This window comes from Mus musculus, chromosome 3 (genome assembly GCF_000001635.26).
Source record: "Mus musculus strain C57BL/6J chromosome 3, GRCm38.p6 C57BL/6J".
NCBI lineage: Eukaryota > Metazoa > Chordata > Mammalia > Rodentia > Muridae > Mus > Mus musculus.
The window spans coordinates 152464572-152478906 of NC_000069.6; the positions used below are offsets into that span (position 1 = coordinate 152464572).

The 14335-nt window shown below is 49.1% G+C and overlaps 1 protein-coding gene across 3 annotated transcripts in view; it reads right to left on the reverse strand.

Annotated features, from left to right (window-relative positions):
• The window catches only part of Ak5 (adenylate kinase 5), a 205592-nt gene that overhangs the window by 1757 nt on the left and 189500 nt on the right, over window positions 1-14335 (reverse strand). For 2 of the 3 annotated variants that reach the window (NM_001081277.2, XM_006501440.4), the window contains exons 12-13: window positions 13770-13886; window positions 8186-8377 (exon numbers count right to left, since the gene is read on the reverse strand). In NM_001081277.2, the coding sequence (NP_001074746.1) occupies window positions 8186-8377; window positions 13770-13886 (309 nt within the window). Of the gene's footprint in view, window positions 1-8165; window positions 8378-13769; window positions 13887-14335 lie in introns of all 3 variants that reach the window. The other variant, XM_011240115.3, reaches the window with a different exon arrangement.

Consider the following 14335-nt stretch of genomic DNA (forward strand, 5'->3'; position numbering starts at 1 on the left):
TGAAATGAGCTAAAGACATGAGGAGGCCTGAGTGTATATCAAGGCAATCTGAAGCGGGTACAGACTATGTAGCTCAGCCGCAATGGTGGAAAGAGCAGTTATAGCACATGGGAGAGAGTTGAGGAGTCTGGGTGGAGTTGCTTCACATTCCAATTGTGCAGACATACAGTGTACAACAGTAAGGCATTGGGGTCAGCCATTGCCATTGGGGGACTGTAGGTTCTGCCGGGTGACTTTGATAGTTGAGGTGTGTGTGTGTGGGGGGGGGGGATGGGGTGTCTGGGAACTCTTCTATTTTCTTGTGAACCTAAAAGTGCTCTAAACCACCTAAACATTAAAGTGAGGACCATGTTCAACGAATTGTTAGAAATCACGGACCCCTTCAGTGTTGCCCTGGGAATGCTGACTGTATTGGGAGTGTAGCCTGGGTTAGAGGGGCAGGAACAGGGCACTAGGCCTCCGTGAGCAGATATTCATGAGGGGCAGAGTCGTTGAAGATAGAGGATAGAGCAATATAGGAAGCCAGCAACAGATGGAATAGAAAGGGTTGTGTACTGGGTGTCCAGCCAGCCACTGGGCACCCATCCTCTTCAAAAGAGAGGGAGGCCTGACCAGCAGAAGTGCTGTGGAGGCCAGAGAATGCACTTGGTGTGCCTTAGACGCGGCCTTGCTTTTTTTTTTTTTTTTTTTTTTTTTTTTTTGGTTTTTCGAGACAGGGTTTCTCTGTATAGCTCTGGCTGTCCTGGAACTCACTTTGTAGACCAGGCTGGCCTCGAACTCAGAAATCGGCCTGCCTCTGCCTCCCGAGTGCTGGGATTAAAGGCGTGTGCCACCACGCCTGGCCCTTGCTTGCTTTTGGGAGAACTGATGTGAGGCTTCTACCACCTAAAGAGGAGCTGAGCTTCCCACCAGCTGTCTTCATTCTTGAGATTCCTGCCAGGGCCACTGATATCCTGGGGTAGATGGGCTGTGGAGCAATCAAGAGAACAATGCCAAAGCTGCTGGAGCCAAAATTATTTTAATTAACCTTTAAAAGGTGAAATTACTCAGAAGAGTTAGGAGCAGAGTGTCCTGTGGGTAGAGGTTCATTATGCTAAGGAACAGGAGAGTAACAGAAGACAACGACAGAGAGGCCTGGTGATCAGCACCCCTTAGGGAGACTGGGGTGGTAGTACTAAGAACCGACTAATGCGCAGTAGCCAGTGTTCAAGCCCAAGCTCTGCCCAGAACAGCTGCCAGCGCCTTGCTAGAGGCTCCGGGCAGTCCACATGTTTTCCAGGTGATTCTGCCATGTGCTAATTGTACTAAATAATGGGTTTCACCATGCTGTCTTTAAATAGCACCCCTCCGTCGCAGATAGCTCCCTACTCTCTCATCCCCTCTTCACACTACCCCCTCTCTCTTCCAGATAATACCCTGTTAGTGGATTGTGCATACAAGAGAAAACATACAATATTTGTTTTCTGAGTATTTACTTAGCCTGCTCTCCAGTTCTTTCACTCCCCTGTATACAAGTGATGCTTTGCTTTCTTATGCTGGAATAAACCCCATTTTCTTCATCCTTTGATGGGCTCCCGAGCTGATTCCGTACCGTGAATACTGTGGCTAGCACTGTGGGAAGCATGGTTGTGCCCACGACGCAGAAGGCAGTTTTCTTGAAGGCAGTTTGTGGCAACTTTGAGAAACACATCATGTCTTTTTTCAACTCTTGCTGCCGATCTACGTCACTTTCAATTTTGCAGCCAGGAATCAGTTTTACATGTGTAAGAACTCCCGAAAAATATATCTGGCATCATTTTTTTCATTTATTAGATTTTATTGCTCCTTTCCCTCCCCCTTTGAGAGTTTCAAGTATCGCAGGCTGGCCTTGTGTAACGGGTGACCTTGAATCTCTGCTCTTCTGGCCCCCGCCTGCCAAGGGCTCCCGTAACAGATTCACATCAAGATTATATAGTACTGGGGTTTTGATTGCACAGACATGGTCAGGGGCAAAGCCGGGTTATATTGACCCGTTCATAGGTGATCAGACCATAAAGATAATTGGAGGTGACTCATAAGAGTCAGGGGTCATGGTGGGTTCTCGTGGAGAAGGATGCTACCTGAGAGTTAGACACAGTGGCTGGGCTTCTGAGTCCGTTTCTTGGGCTGTTTGGAGGGTATGTGAGGGTCTGTCTTACTCTTCAAAGTGGACATATTTCAAGAAGTCCCTTGAACAACATACCATGCTCTCTCTTTTGGAGCCTCAGTTGAGGCTCTCTACCCTGCACTTACCCTGTGAGCCACAGGCTCTGCCTCGGGACCAGGAGTTGCCTCTCCTGTGTTTAGGTCCCTGACAGCACCCAGCTTTCTCTATGCCTCTGTCTCCTTTTCTTTATCCTCCTGGGGAGCTCAAGTTTTGCTGAGTGCAGTACAGTCCATGACCAGACACAAGAGATAACAGTGCACAGGCATGGTGCTAACTGACGGAGGAGTTCGGCCGGGAGTGCGAGCTGGTTCAGTGTAAGCATGAGGCCAGGGAGGAGCAACACTGAATGATAAACATGGCTAGTGATGACACGTGTGACACGTAAGCAGTGATGTAATGACTGACCTGAAAGGGGCGGTGACTGGAAGGTGGTTTATATTACCCAAGCTCACTTAGCAAAGAAGTGACGGGTTCAAAATTTAAGTTTGACACCTGTCATCTACATCATTATTGATCAGCTAGTTGAAGACGACTGGATGGTTGGCCATGGGTCAAGAAGCAATGGTGGAACGGGAAGTGGCGAGTGGGCTGTAAAGAAGCACATGGGCTTGTTCTGTGAAACCCATCAGCATGTAAAGGCTCCTCAGGGACACGGGAGAGATGGTAAAACCTCAAAGAACTGCCAGCAGTTGAGGGAAGCAGAGTCCTGTATTGGAACAGCCACATGCCCAAGCTTGTTGTTCTCCCACATATCTCAGCTTTCCCCTGGGCTTGTCACCTGTTTCTGGTGTTCCGTGAAGGGACTGAACTAGAGCCAAGCAAACTCCAGGTCTGGTGCTGCTGCTGCTAGTCAAGTCTGACTTCACTGTCTTTTTGAGACAAGGACTCACTGTGTCAATTTGGCTCTCCTGGAACTCTAGGTAGACAAGACCAGCCCTGAGCTCCCTCTGCCTCCCAAAGGGTGAGAGTAAAAGTGTTTACCACTAGGCATCTATCTGCCTTTTGAAAAGGTGTGTGTGTGTGTGTGTGTGTGTGTGTGTGTGTGTGTGTGTGTGTGTGTGTGTGAGACTGTGTGTGTCTGTGTGTCTGTGTGTATAGGGTGGGGGCTAGTTGACACTAGACTCTAGAGCTTTCACAAGACCCCTGCCCAGCTCAGTCTACATGTAATACCTCCTTCATTTTACATCATGACTTAAATATGGGGATTGCTTTCTTCTTTTGGGAGCTGTTTTGTTTTGTTTTTAAATTATGGAAAACTTCTCTCCAGAGACTCATGCTGTGGTGTTTGCTTTCGTGAAATCCAAATGCCTGGAAGTTGAAAGACAAAGCGACACCGTTGGCTTTCCTGGTGGAAACTCGCCGTTTTGCTGGCATGAAAGGGAAACTCACTAGCAGCTCTCCATCCTCAGGAGGCCAGAGAAGCAGTGGAGAGAGGAGAGTCTATAGGCGCGCAGTCAGCCTTGTTTTCTATAGGCACATAGTCAGCCTCGTTTTCTGGCAGCAGGCAGGTAAAATAGGATAGATTTCAGAAGTGGAGTCTTATAGAGCAAAGGAAGCTAGAGGAACAGGGTTGACCCAGAACCCCCAGTCTCCTCTGAATTTCTCCTCTGGTTCTTCACAGGCTCCTCAGCACTTCCCTCTGTCCCAGAGATACTCTGTTCATCTCAGTTCCCATGGAGAATTTTAAAAGAAAATTAAGTGATTCTTTTATCATTGTTTATAGCTGCAAAGGAACCAGACAGAACCACTTTACACAGAGCTAAGTTTTGTGGGGTACTTTGTTTTGTTTTGAGACAAGGAGTTGTGGAGCCCAAATTGGCCTTGAGCTTGCTCTACATCCCAGGCTGGCTTTGAACCACACTTCCTGGGTGCTGGGCCTACAGGCATGTGTCACCACACCGAGCATGCTTGTCCAATGCTCACATCCGTTTTTGGAGCTTGTAGTATTAGCACGTTTAGAACGGTTAGCTAACAAGATGCCCGAGTTCCACGTCCTCTGAGAGCAGAAGAGAGTTCATGGGACTAGCAGGGTGAGAACGAGACTCTCTTGGAGCAGTTGTGAGCTCGGGCCAGCCTCTACCGCGTGTAAGCTGTCCTGTTACCTCAGCGGCTTCTTAGTCAAAATGAGTTTCATGATTTACTTCACCCCAAAAACTCCAGTGCTGACTCTCTAGTCAAACTGAGATGTCTTCGTGTGTTTGGTAGAAAACCTGGTGAGTGGATTTGCTTCTGAAGGATCTGCCATCCTGGGTCTGAAACTTGATAGGAAGCTGTAGGGAGGAATTTCCCCGGTGAGTATAAAGTTAAATTTCTTGCTGTTGTTTTAAATCCCATAAGCGAGCATACGGAACTGGCACTGGGGCCCAGTGGCTGCTCGTTTCCTTTCTTCTTTCTCTTTGCTTTCGTCTGGAGTCCTGAAGCTGGTAGCTTTCTGAGCTGCAGCTTTGGTTTTTGTGTCTTGGCAATGTGGGCTTTTGGAACCAACCGAGCTGTGACAGTGGACTAGGGTTAGAGTCAGCACCACAGCCTCCTGTACTGTCTGCATAGGCCAGCTAGGAGTCGTGTGGCAACAGTGTCTGCCGCACTGTCCAGGCTGGGTGCCTGAGTGATCGCTCTGGGTGGGTGGTGGGACTCAGAAGTGGGTCTTGTATACTTTCAAGACTAAGCATGTATTCCTTTAAAACTAGTGGGAAAGCCCCCCGCCTGAAGAACACTACAGAAATAGACTGGAGGAATTCCAGGGGCCACTGTCAGCTCTACTTTATATCAGAAAGGGTTTTAAACAAGGTGACTCACCGAGGGTCACAAGTCTGGCCTGGGACTTTCCAACACCCAGAGCAGTGTGTCCAGCAATATTCCGTCAGTGTTGGCACGTTTCACCCCCAAGTGCTTCATGTCCAGCTACTTACTTAGTAGTAAATTCGCCCACAGTAGGCAAGTCTTCCCTCCCCTGGGCTAGTTCACCTATCTGTGGGGCTCTCCTATCCGCGGAGGCTGCTACAGCCTGGGGAGGGGAGCTTGAAGATGATGGCAGCTGCCTGGAGAACCGATGGAGGGAGAAGCCGGCTGAGTGGCTCCTCCCTCTGCTTGCTGAGATGGAAGCAGAAGCTGTGCATTGCTTCTCTGTCACACATACATGTAGGCGTGGAGTGGAGTGTATGTACAGTGGACCTGGCAAGGCGGTGCAACCGAGCTACTAGGGCTCTCTCCCCGTGGTTCTCTGGTGTCCGTTTTCAGCACTAACAAAGTAGATTGTAAATGTCACGTCTCTGTGGATCCAGTTGCCAGCATCCCCAATAAAAGGATGCCTGAGAGATGAGCCAGAGAGGCCTGGGAACCGATTTCTTGGAGAGTGACAGAGTACCGTAAGTATAACAGAAGTCGGATATCTCTGGAAAGCTTATTAGCTCAGTGTCAATGAGCCATTCATTGGTGAGTCTGTAGGTTTAGATTCAGATGATTCCAGAGTGAGAGAAGGGCTTTTTTTTTCCTGATTCTCAAATGGGATAAACTGTAAATTACATCTGGCTTTCCTCAGTCTCAGGACGGAAGCAGATTCCTTGGTTGTTCCAGGCGGCACAAAATGGGAAGCTTCCAAGATGATGCAGGTTATGAAGGTTCTTGGAGGCCTGACGTTCTTTCATTTCCTTATTTATTTACTTGTTTATTTATTTATTTGTATGTGCACAGTTGCACTGCTTGCACGTATCTGTGCCCCGTGTGCACGCAGTGTCCTTGGAGGACAGAAGAGGCTGTCAGACCCCCAGGGACTCGAGTTAACGGACAGTTGTGAGTCATCACGTGGGGGCTAGAAATCAAGCCGCTGACCTCTGGAAGAGCCCTGGGCCCTTACCCAGCCCTGAGGTTGTAAGCCATGTGCACACTCGATGATGTCATGTTTGTTTACTAACTACTTTTTTTTTTTTTTTTTTCGAGACAGGGTTTCTGTGTGTAGCCCTGGCTGTCCTGGAACTCACTCTGTAGACCAGGCTGGCCTCGAACTCAGAAATCCGCCTGCCTCTGCCTCCCCAGTGCTGGGATTAAAGGCGTGAGCCACCACACCTGGCTACTAACTGCTTTTGATCTTATGCATGCCAGTACGCAAAGTCAAGAGGAGCGAGCTTGTGGGAGTTGGTCCCTTCGTCGTCTGTGTAGGTCCTGGGACCCGAGCTCAGGGCTCCAGGCTTGATAGCAGCTGCCTTTGCCCATTTAGATATTTTGTCAGCCTGCTTATTTTATTTTTTAAGGTATAATAAATCTTTGAGGTTTTTGTTTTGTTTTGTCGTTTGGTTTTCTTTTTAAATAACAAGTGATTACAGGAAACCCTATAAAAAAAAGTTCAGCATCCAGGGGTCATAGTCGGAAGCACGGTATAGACCTTTCTTAACCAAGGGTTTAGGATTCTGGGAAACAAACAAACAAACAAACAAACATGGGCAGGTTTGGGGGGTTGGGAATTCACTCTCTGTCATTTAAGGGATGGATAATGTAGCCTGGGGAAGCAGGTTGTTGCGGCTGACTGGTGCCGGCCACGTCGGGAAGAGGAGGAAGAAGACTGTATGTACCCTTGTACCAGTCCTTGCGTTCCCTTAGCTTTGCCCCAGGTGACTCCCATAGCCTCTTAGTGGCCCCTCCTCCCCCTGGATCTTTTCTCCACAAGACAGTGGGGTAAATTCCAGATGGAAGCCCCAGATTACCTCAGCCCCCTTGTGCACGCTGGCTCCACTTTGATGTATTCTTGCATGCCTCTCCACCAGGTTTTATTGTCACAGACAAGTGAGTGATCTAGCCTCCGGAACTTCCGGCCTCCTCTCTGGGGGTGCTCCTTTGACTGCTCCGTATGATTCTTGGTCCCTAGACCGTATGATGTCCCTAGACGCTGTTGCCTTAGACTGCCTCCTACCTTCCCCACTAACCTGCTAAGCTCTGTGGGCTGGAACTGTGTCTAGCCACCAGCGTAGTGGATGGACCAGACACAAGATACAGAGTAGGGAAAAGAATGGAAACCTGGGTGGTTTCCCAAGGATTAATGGTGGCAGTGTGGGTTGTGTTGTATGACACCGAGTACCAGGCCTTTCTCCCAAGATAACTTTCATAGCCCCACCAACTCACTTGCTTCTCCCTAAGTCAGTTATTGGAAGAAATTGGCACAAACGAGCCAATTTATGACCTATAATTTATGACCTAATTATGACCTATATTTTTCATGACCTATATTAAGTCTAGTGTTGAGGTATTAGATCTAGGGACTAGAAGAGGCCTGCCTTTTGGATCATCCCGTTTGGCAGAGGTCTAGAAGCCACCTACAGTTTCTGGCAGAACTTTCTTTCCAGTTTGTTCGCCCCACAAAGCCCCCATTTTTCCTTTTTCCAGTACTGGAAACCGAATCCAGGCCTCATGCATTTTAGGTGAGCGCCCTACACTGGACTGTACCCCCAGCTCCTCAGGGTCTTTCTCCTCAGACAGAGGCTCACTAAGCTGTCCAGGCAGGCCTTGAACATGAGACCTCTCCACTTCAGCCTCCCCACTGGCTGGGATTAGATAGAGGCTTGCGTTTTAGGCCCTGCGCCTACTGTCTTGAAAAAAGATTTCGGCAACTACAGTGGCATCAGTTTCAAATTAGTGACCAAGTTTTTATAGCCATCTGACAACAGATTTATAACTTTTTTTTTTTTTTTTTTTTAGAAGACATGATCTTACATTGTATCCCTGGCTGGCCTGGAACTTGCTATGTAGACAAGGCTGGCCTTAGAATCACAGAGGACTCTGTCTCCTGAGTGCTGGGATTGAAGTTGTACACCACTATGGTCACCCCCCACCTTATGTTCATACATCTACCTTTGACTGGGACAATAGTGAGGGAAGAAAACAATCTGTATTTTGGCCTCAACCCTGCAACTCCCTGCAGCTTCCGCAGCCCTCACAAGAAGGCTCGCCTCTACCTCCTCTCTTTCTGAGAAAGAACGATGAAGCAGCTCACGTGAAGGAGGCGACACTTGCCTTCCGTAGCTGTGTTTTCCTCTCGTAGTAGGTGACGACGGGGATGGACGCTCGGTGGTAGGCCTCCAGGCGCTTGGCAATGCTCTTGGCACCGTCCTCCCCCCGCTGGCTGCTCTGGCTTCTCTGAAGAAGGCGGTTAGTCATGGTGTCTGCTGAGCAGTCCATGCAGATCACCAAGTGTGGGTCTCCGATCTGAAGGAGCAGGGCAGAGCTTGGTCATTTGGGGTTCTGGGAAAGGTCGGGGGGAACCCTTCCCTCCCTGGGGCTGTTGGTTCCTCTCAAGGGCCCAACACTGCACTGGTAGAGATGAGACTGGCCTTAATGGCTTCTCATTTGCAGAGCTGGCCCTTATTGCCTGCTGCCTGCTAGCTCTGTCTTGTTCAGCTTTCTGGTCAGCTCAGACAATGCAGCAGTCGAAAGTTTCCTAGTGCAGCCAGTCTGTCCGTCACACCCAGGGGAAGAGTGCATGTGCACATGTGTGTGTGTGTGTGTGTGTGTATGTGCATGCCTGTGTGTATATGTATGTGTGTGCAAATGCATGTGTGCGTGATACATGTTGCATACAAGTGCAAGCATGTATGTGTATGTTGTTCCCGATGTAAAGCTCTCCCTGACCTACAGAAGCAAAGCTGACAATTCTCCTTCATACCAGCAGCGTGTCTTATTCCAGCTACCAGGAACACCCTGGGCTGGGTGAGCGTTACATGGAGTTGGGGAGCATGGTGGCAAGCAGGAGTCAGGCTGTTAGGGTGAGATTCTGGTGTAACAGAGTTTCGAAACCGACTTCAATAATCCCTTGCCACCTTCTGCTTGCACACTGTTCTTCCACTGCGACAGTGATCTCCGCCTTCCGCAGCTCCCTAATTCTTGAGAGATGGATGTAGTGGGAATGGGACTTCATGCCTTTAGAGACGAGGTTAGAGCCTCTTAAGCTTTTCCCACTTGTGAGACCCCATCTTGCCTGAGTAATAGCTACATTACTCCTGGTATACAAATAGATAAAATAACCACATAATTTAAACATTTGCTAGTAATAAATTTATAAAGAACTTAATTCTTAAACATTTGTTATGCGTGTACTCTTACCACAGGAAACTGCATTTTCCGTCTGGTGCTGTGTAACACTTACTATGGGAAAGCCAGAGACTTCCTATGATGTTCAACCACTTGACATGGCCAAGTCGTGAGATAGTCTCAGCTAGCCCGTGGGAGAGGCCATGCGATTAGCAGTGCCAGGCTAGCTAACCCCCAGCCCTGCTCCAGAGACACATGTCCGGCTTTAACCAGTACCCAACTACTACAGTACTAGGGACCGCACAGTATTGGAGAACCCAGCAGCTGAGCCCATCAAACGGCAGAACTTTGACAGAAAAAGTTGAATTGCTCTTTTAAAATGCTTGTCTGGGTCATTTGCTCACAATCCCTCCTAACATCTCTGCACCTCAGATTCCATGATGACCCTGAGGAGGTCACCGGGTGGGGTAAGAGGGCAGTGTAGGCGATCTGCTTGGCACGCAGTAGAGACTCCCACCTCAGTATGCAGGCCTCATGGGCTCTGCTTCTGGTCCCAAGTCATGCATATAGAAGGAGATTAAGAAATGTCCCAACAAATGGATGATGGTGAGCACCTGTGAGTTCAAGCTCTCCAGCTCCCGGTGAATGTACTGAAACATCCCTTTGCCCCTGGTATCACTGGGGAGTACTAACTGCATGTCCCCATCCCTGGTCAACAGAAAGCAACCCCATACCCCCACCCCACCTCCCACCCCACCAGCCTGCCATCTTCAGGGCATGGGCAGAAGAAGCTTGTCAGTCAGCCCTCTGAGGAAAGAGCCCGAGGGGTTGAGCAGGATGCTGGGCCCGTGCCACACAGAGCTATGCTTCTCTAGAAAGTGCTGATTACACACTGACCCATGCTCCCCGAGGGATGCGCAGGGCATAAGGAACAGAGTGGGGGACCTTCCCTAAAGTCTGGCCTCTGGAATGTAACTCACCCTTGAACAGGAAAGCTAGGTGGGGGTGGAGGAGAAAGCAATTCTCCTTCACCAGCAGAGGGCGAGCTTGAGAGACACTGGTGGTTCTATTAGCTCTCTCAAAACGTGTCTGCCTGGTCGGCATGAGCCATTTCCAGGCCACACATGGGGACAAAAAAAGAGAAAGCTCAAGGGTTCCTTTACTCATAGACAGAGGTTATTTGTATCTAAGCTGGAGCCATCCCTGAAAGACCAGTTGGACCAACATAAGAGCAGGCAGAGGTTGCGTCAACACCCAAAGCTTGAGAGTGATTGCCAGCACTCAATTTGGGGCTTGCTAGGAACGGGGTCTGACACTGAGCCAATGTCTGCATCTTTCATCATGTGTGAGCATACTTCACAGCCTGACTGTCTGAGAGGCCTCCCTGACACGTCGGTTCCTCGAGCGCAGACCACAAGGCTTGACCTTGCTCTCCTGCATCCGTGAACACAGCTGGCACACAGCAATTAATCGGGGAGTGACCTGAATCACTTAATATGGTTTTTCTTAAAAAGTGAATTTTTTTGAGAAATTTATACTGTGTTTTGATCATATAGTAACATTTAATCCCTAAATTTAAGAAGATTTCATTTTTGTTTTTGTGTATGCCACATGTGCTCTGGATGCTCTCAGAGGCCAGAAGGGGGTGTCAGATATCCTGGAGCTGTAGTTACAAGGGGTTGTGCGCTGTCTGGTGTAAGTGCTAGTAACTGAACTGTGGCCTCTGGAAGGAGAGTGAGCCCTCTTAACCCTTGAGCCATCTCTCCAGCCTCCTAAACCTCCCCCTGCCCCAAGTCAAGGTTTCTCTGTGTAGCCCTGGCTGTTCTGGAACTAATGCTGTAGATCAGGCTGGCCTCAGTCTCAGAGATCCTCCTGCCCATGCCTCCTGAGTGCTGGGATTAGAGGTGTGGGCCACCATACCTGGACTCCCCTCCCCCCCTCCAGCCCGGTAATATTTGAGGAAATAGCTTTTTCATGGCACTTATGTCAAGAGTCTTCCTCTGTGGGCACGGTCTTTGTTCAATTTAAATTTGAGGCAAGCAACCACTTTGGAAGCTTCATGTGTGGTTCCTGCTTGCCTGCTCAGTTGGCATTGGGATCCCCTGAAGTTACACTGCTAGCAGTTTATAAAAGACTGACTTTGCAAACATACAGACATCTCACTTGAAGGCCACTGGGTCAGTAGTGACATGGGGAGCTGAAACTATCCAGCCACCAGTTAGACACTTCCAGCTAGTGAGGACCGATGGGGCCTCAGACCACATCTGAACCCTGACTCAGGGAATTCTGATAGTAACCACTGAGCCACACTGCCCAGGTTCTGGGCAGAGGAGAAAGGCATGATGGGTCAGGAATGTTGGAGAGTTGTGTGGAAGGTGAGGGAAGCGCCTTGTGCATGCTCCTCTGCAGCAGACTGTAAGCTCACCAGCATGGAAAGACAGACAGACAGGGGCACCAAACCTTTTGACACTGTGACGTAATGTCTGTAGCAGTCCTGGGATGTGTGTGGCCAGTGGGCTGTTGGTTGGATCCCCAGGAGTGCCTCCCATGGCTTAACATGGTTTGTAACTCCATGGGCATCCATGCTGGGATCTGCCATCAGATCTAGCTTTAAAAGCTACAAAACGGGGACTTTTGGGATAGCATTGGAAATGTAATTGAAGAAAATACATAATAAAAAAAATAAAAAATAAATAAAAAAAAATAAAAGCTACAAAATGAAGTTTGAATTATGGAGAACTTCATAATGAAGAACTCGGATTATGGTTTTATTATTGCTTTTCCTTAGCGAGGGGCTGGAATAAGAGACACCTGTATTTACAATCCATTGTGTTCTTGACTGCATGGGAGACTCAGAAAACTCTACATCTCTCAGTGAACATTCTAAAAAAGACCTCTATACCCCGAACATCTAAGCTGGGGCGTGGCCTGCACTGCTGTTCCTCTGTCCTCAGCAAAGGTGGCTGTGACATCCTCTGCAGGGGTATGCATCACTCAGAAGCCAGTTACAGTCATCTGCTTGCATGTCTGCTTGTTTCTGCTATTGTTTGCACTTATACACAGATCTGTCACAAGGCTTCCCCCCTCCCCCCCATCTACCTTCTTGCACGTCCATCTTTGCTGACTGGATCATGAAGCGTTTTTTTTTTTTTTTTTGACTAATTAAGAAATATATATATTTTTAATTTTATGTAGCATGTGTATGTGTGTGCCTGTTTGCTTATATGATGAGCACCATGTACGTGTGCCTGGTGCCCACAGAGTCCAGAGGGGGAGTTGGGTACCTGGTATCTAGAGTTCCTGGAAGTTGTGAGGCACCCTGTGGGTTCTGGGAACCAAATTCAGGTCCTCTTTGAAAGCAGCTATTGTTCTTAACCACTGAGCCATCTCTCTAGACCCCTTGGCTCTAGTTAAAGTGGGGGCTAGGCAACGGAGGAACTCCTGAGGGGAGCTTGATGAAGCAAACTCAAGGGTAGATGAAACCCAAGGTTTTATCGCCTTCATCCCTGTGGCCTTGCTAGAAGGTGATGGAACTGGGTGACCCCAAAAGCTGTGTGGTTGGGGCGAGGGTACAGCAAACTTCTGCAAGCGCCTATATTAGGTATCCTGCACAGAGAGGTGCAACCGTGCACTTGCTTGGCCCTCCAAACCCCAGGAATGGCATTCCTCTTACTCTATTCACTGAAAAGGTCACTCCACTTTTTAAAAACATCAACTCAAAGAATTCAGATGAAAATACTGCAGAATAAAACAGTAGCCACGCACACCTGACTTTCTTGGAGGTTTGGTGTCAGTCTTAGTGTAACAAATATGGTCACTTGCCTAGACTTGGAGAGTTGCAGGCAAGGTATACAGTATGTACCATAGGGCCTGGCCCAAGCAGGTCACCGTCTGGCAGCTGCAGTAGTGGGTAGTTACTGGTTCTTGTGACAGCTGGTAGCCCTGAGCCACTAAGGAGGGCACAAAGTCGGGGATGGCACAGTGTTATGGAGGGTGGCAAGCATTCTGGATCCTGTCCTCGCAGCATCTCTCCCCTCTTCTGTGCCTATGTAACTCTATTCCCTGCCCAGGGGCCACTGCCCTTCTCTCTCAGGCTGTGTGGCTCTGGTGGTGTGCCGCCTGCCCCCTACTGGCTCCTGTAGGCTGGGTCTATTAGCAGAGTCCTTGTTAAAGTGAAGGAAGCAGCAGTGGGTCTTTTGTGGGGCACTCTGCCACCCCAAGGCAGACTTAGTTTTCTGCGAGGTCATTGAAATGAGAGGAGAGAAGCCTGGAGCAGGAAGAGAAATGAGCAACACAGAGAGGAACAGGCAGAGGTGGAGAGAACCAAAGAGGCACCGGCGGCTCCGCTCCCCACACCCGGCCGAGCCCGACTGCTGCTGCTTCCTCGCTAGACCGGTCATTCCTGCCCTAGTTTTGTATTTCGTCTTCGGAAAAAAAAAGAGTTTACGTTTCCGCTTTTGGTAACGCCAAGATCTGGACAGTGTTACTGGGTAAGAGGCGGCTTTGCGTGTACCCCCTAAGCTGAGTGCTGTCCTTGTGCCCCGATTGGGCACTGCTAACATCAGCTCACCCTTCGTCCAAACTCTTCCCCTTGCTTCACTTCCCGGGGGTAGCCGTCAATCAGGAAGCCCTTGGTGTTGCCCAGGCTGGCCACCATGGCCTCCTTCAGCAGCTCCAGAACGACACCCTACAGCAGAGAGAGTGGTCAGTATGGGGCCTAGCGGCACCCCCAAATCACAATAAATGTGACTCCTCAGACATTCTTCTGGGAGGGGAGGATGTGGCAAGATTAATAGCAGATCTCTTGGACTAACCTGCCTCCCCCCGCCCCCCCATGTCTGCAGTGAGTCTTTCAGTCTTTCAGGTCTTTCAGTCAGTACTGGGTTCCACCGGGAGGGTTTTCCTTTCTGGTCTGTCCTTTCTGCTGTTATCTCACTAGAAAGACTTCAGCATCTTACACCCCATGAGACATGTTCCACGTGTCTTGTTCCACACAGTAGCAGCTGATGGACCAGGCATCGTGGCAGGTTAGGAGCAAATGAAACGCTGCTGGCGGCGTTCTCCCAGTAAACATTATGCAAAACTTGACATGTGCTAACTTGAGAAAACTTTTAGACCAGAGAACTATTTTCTACC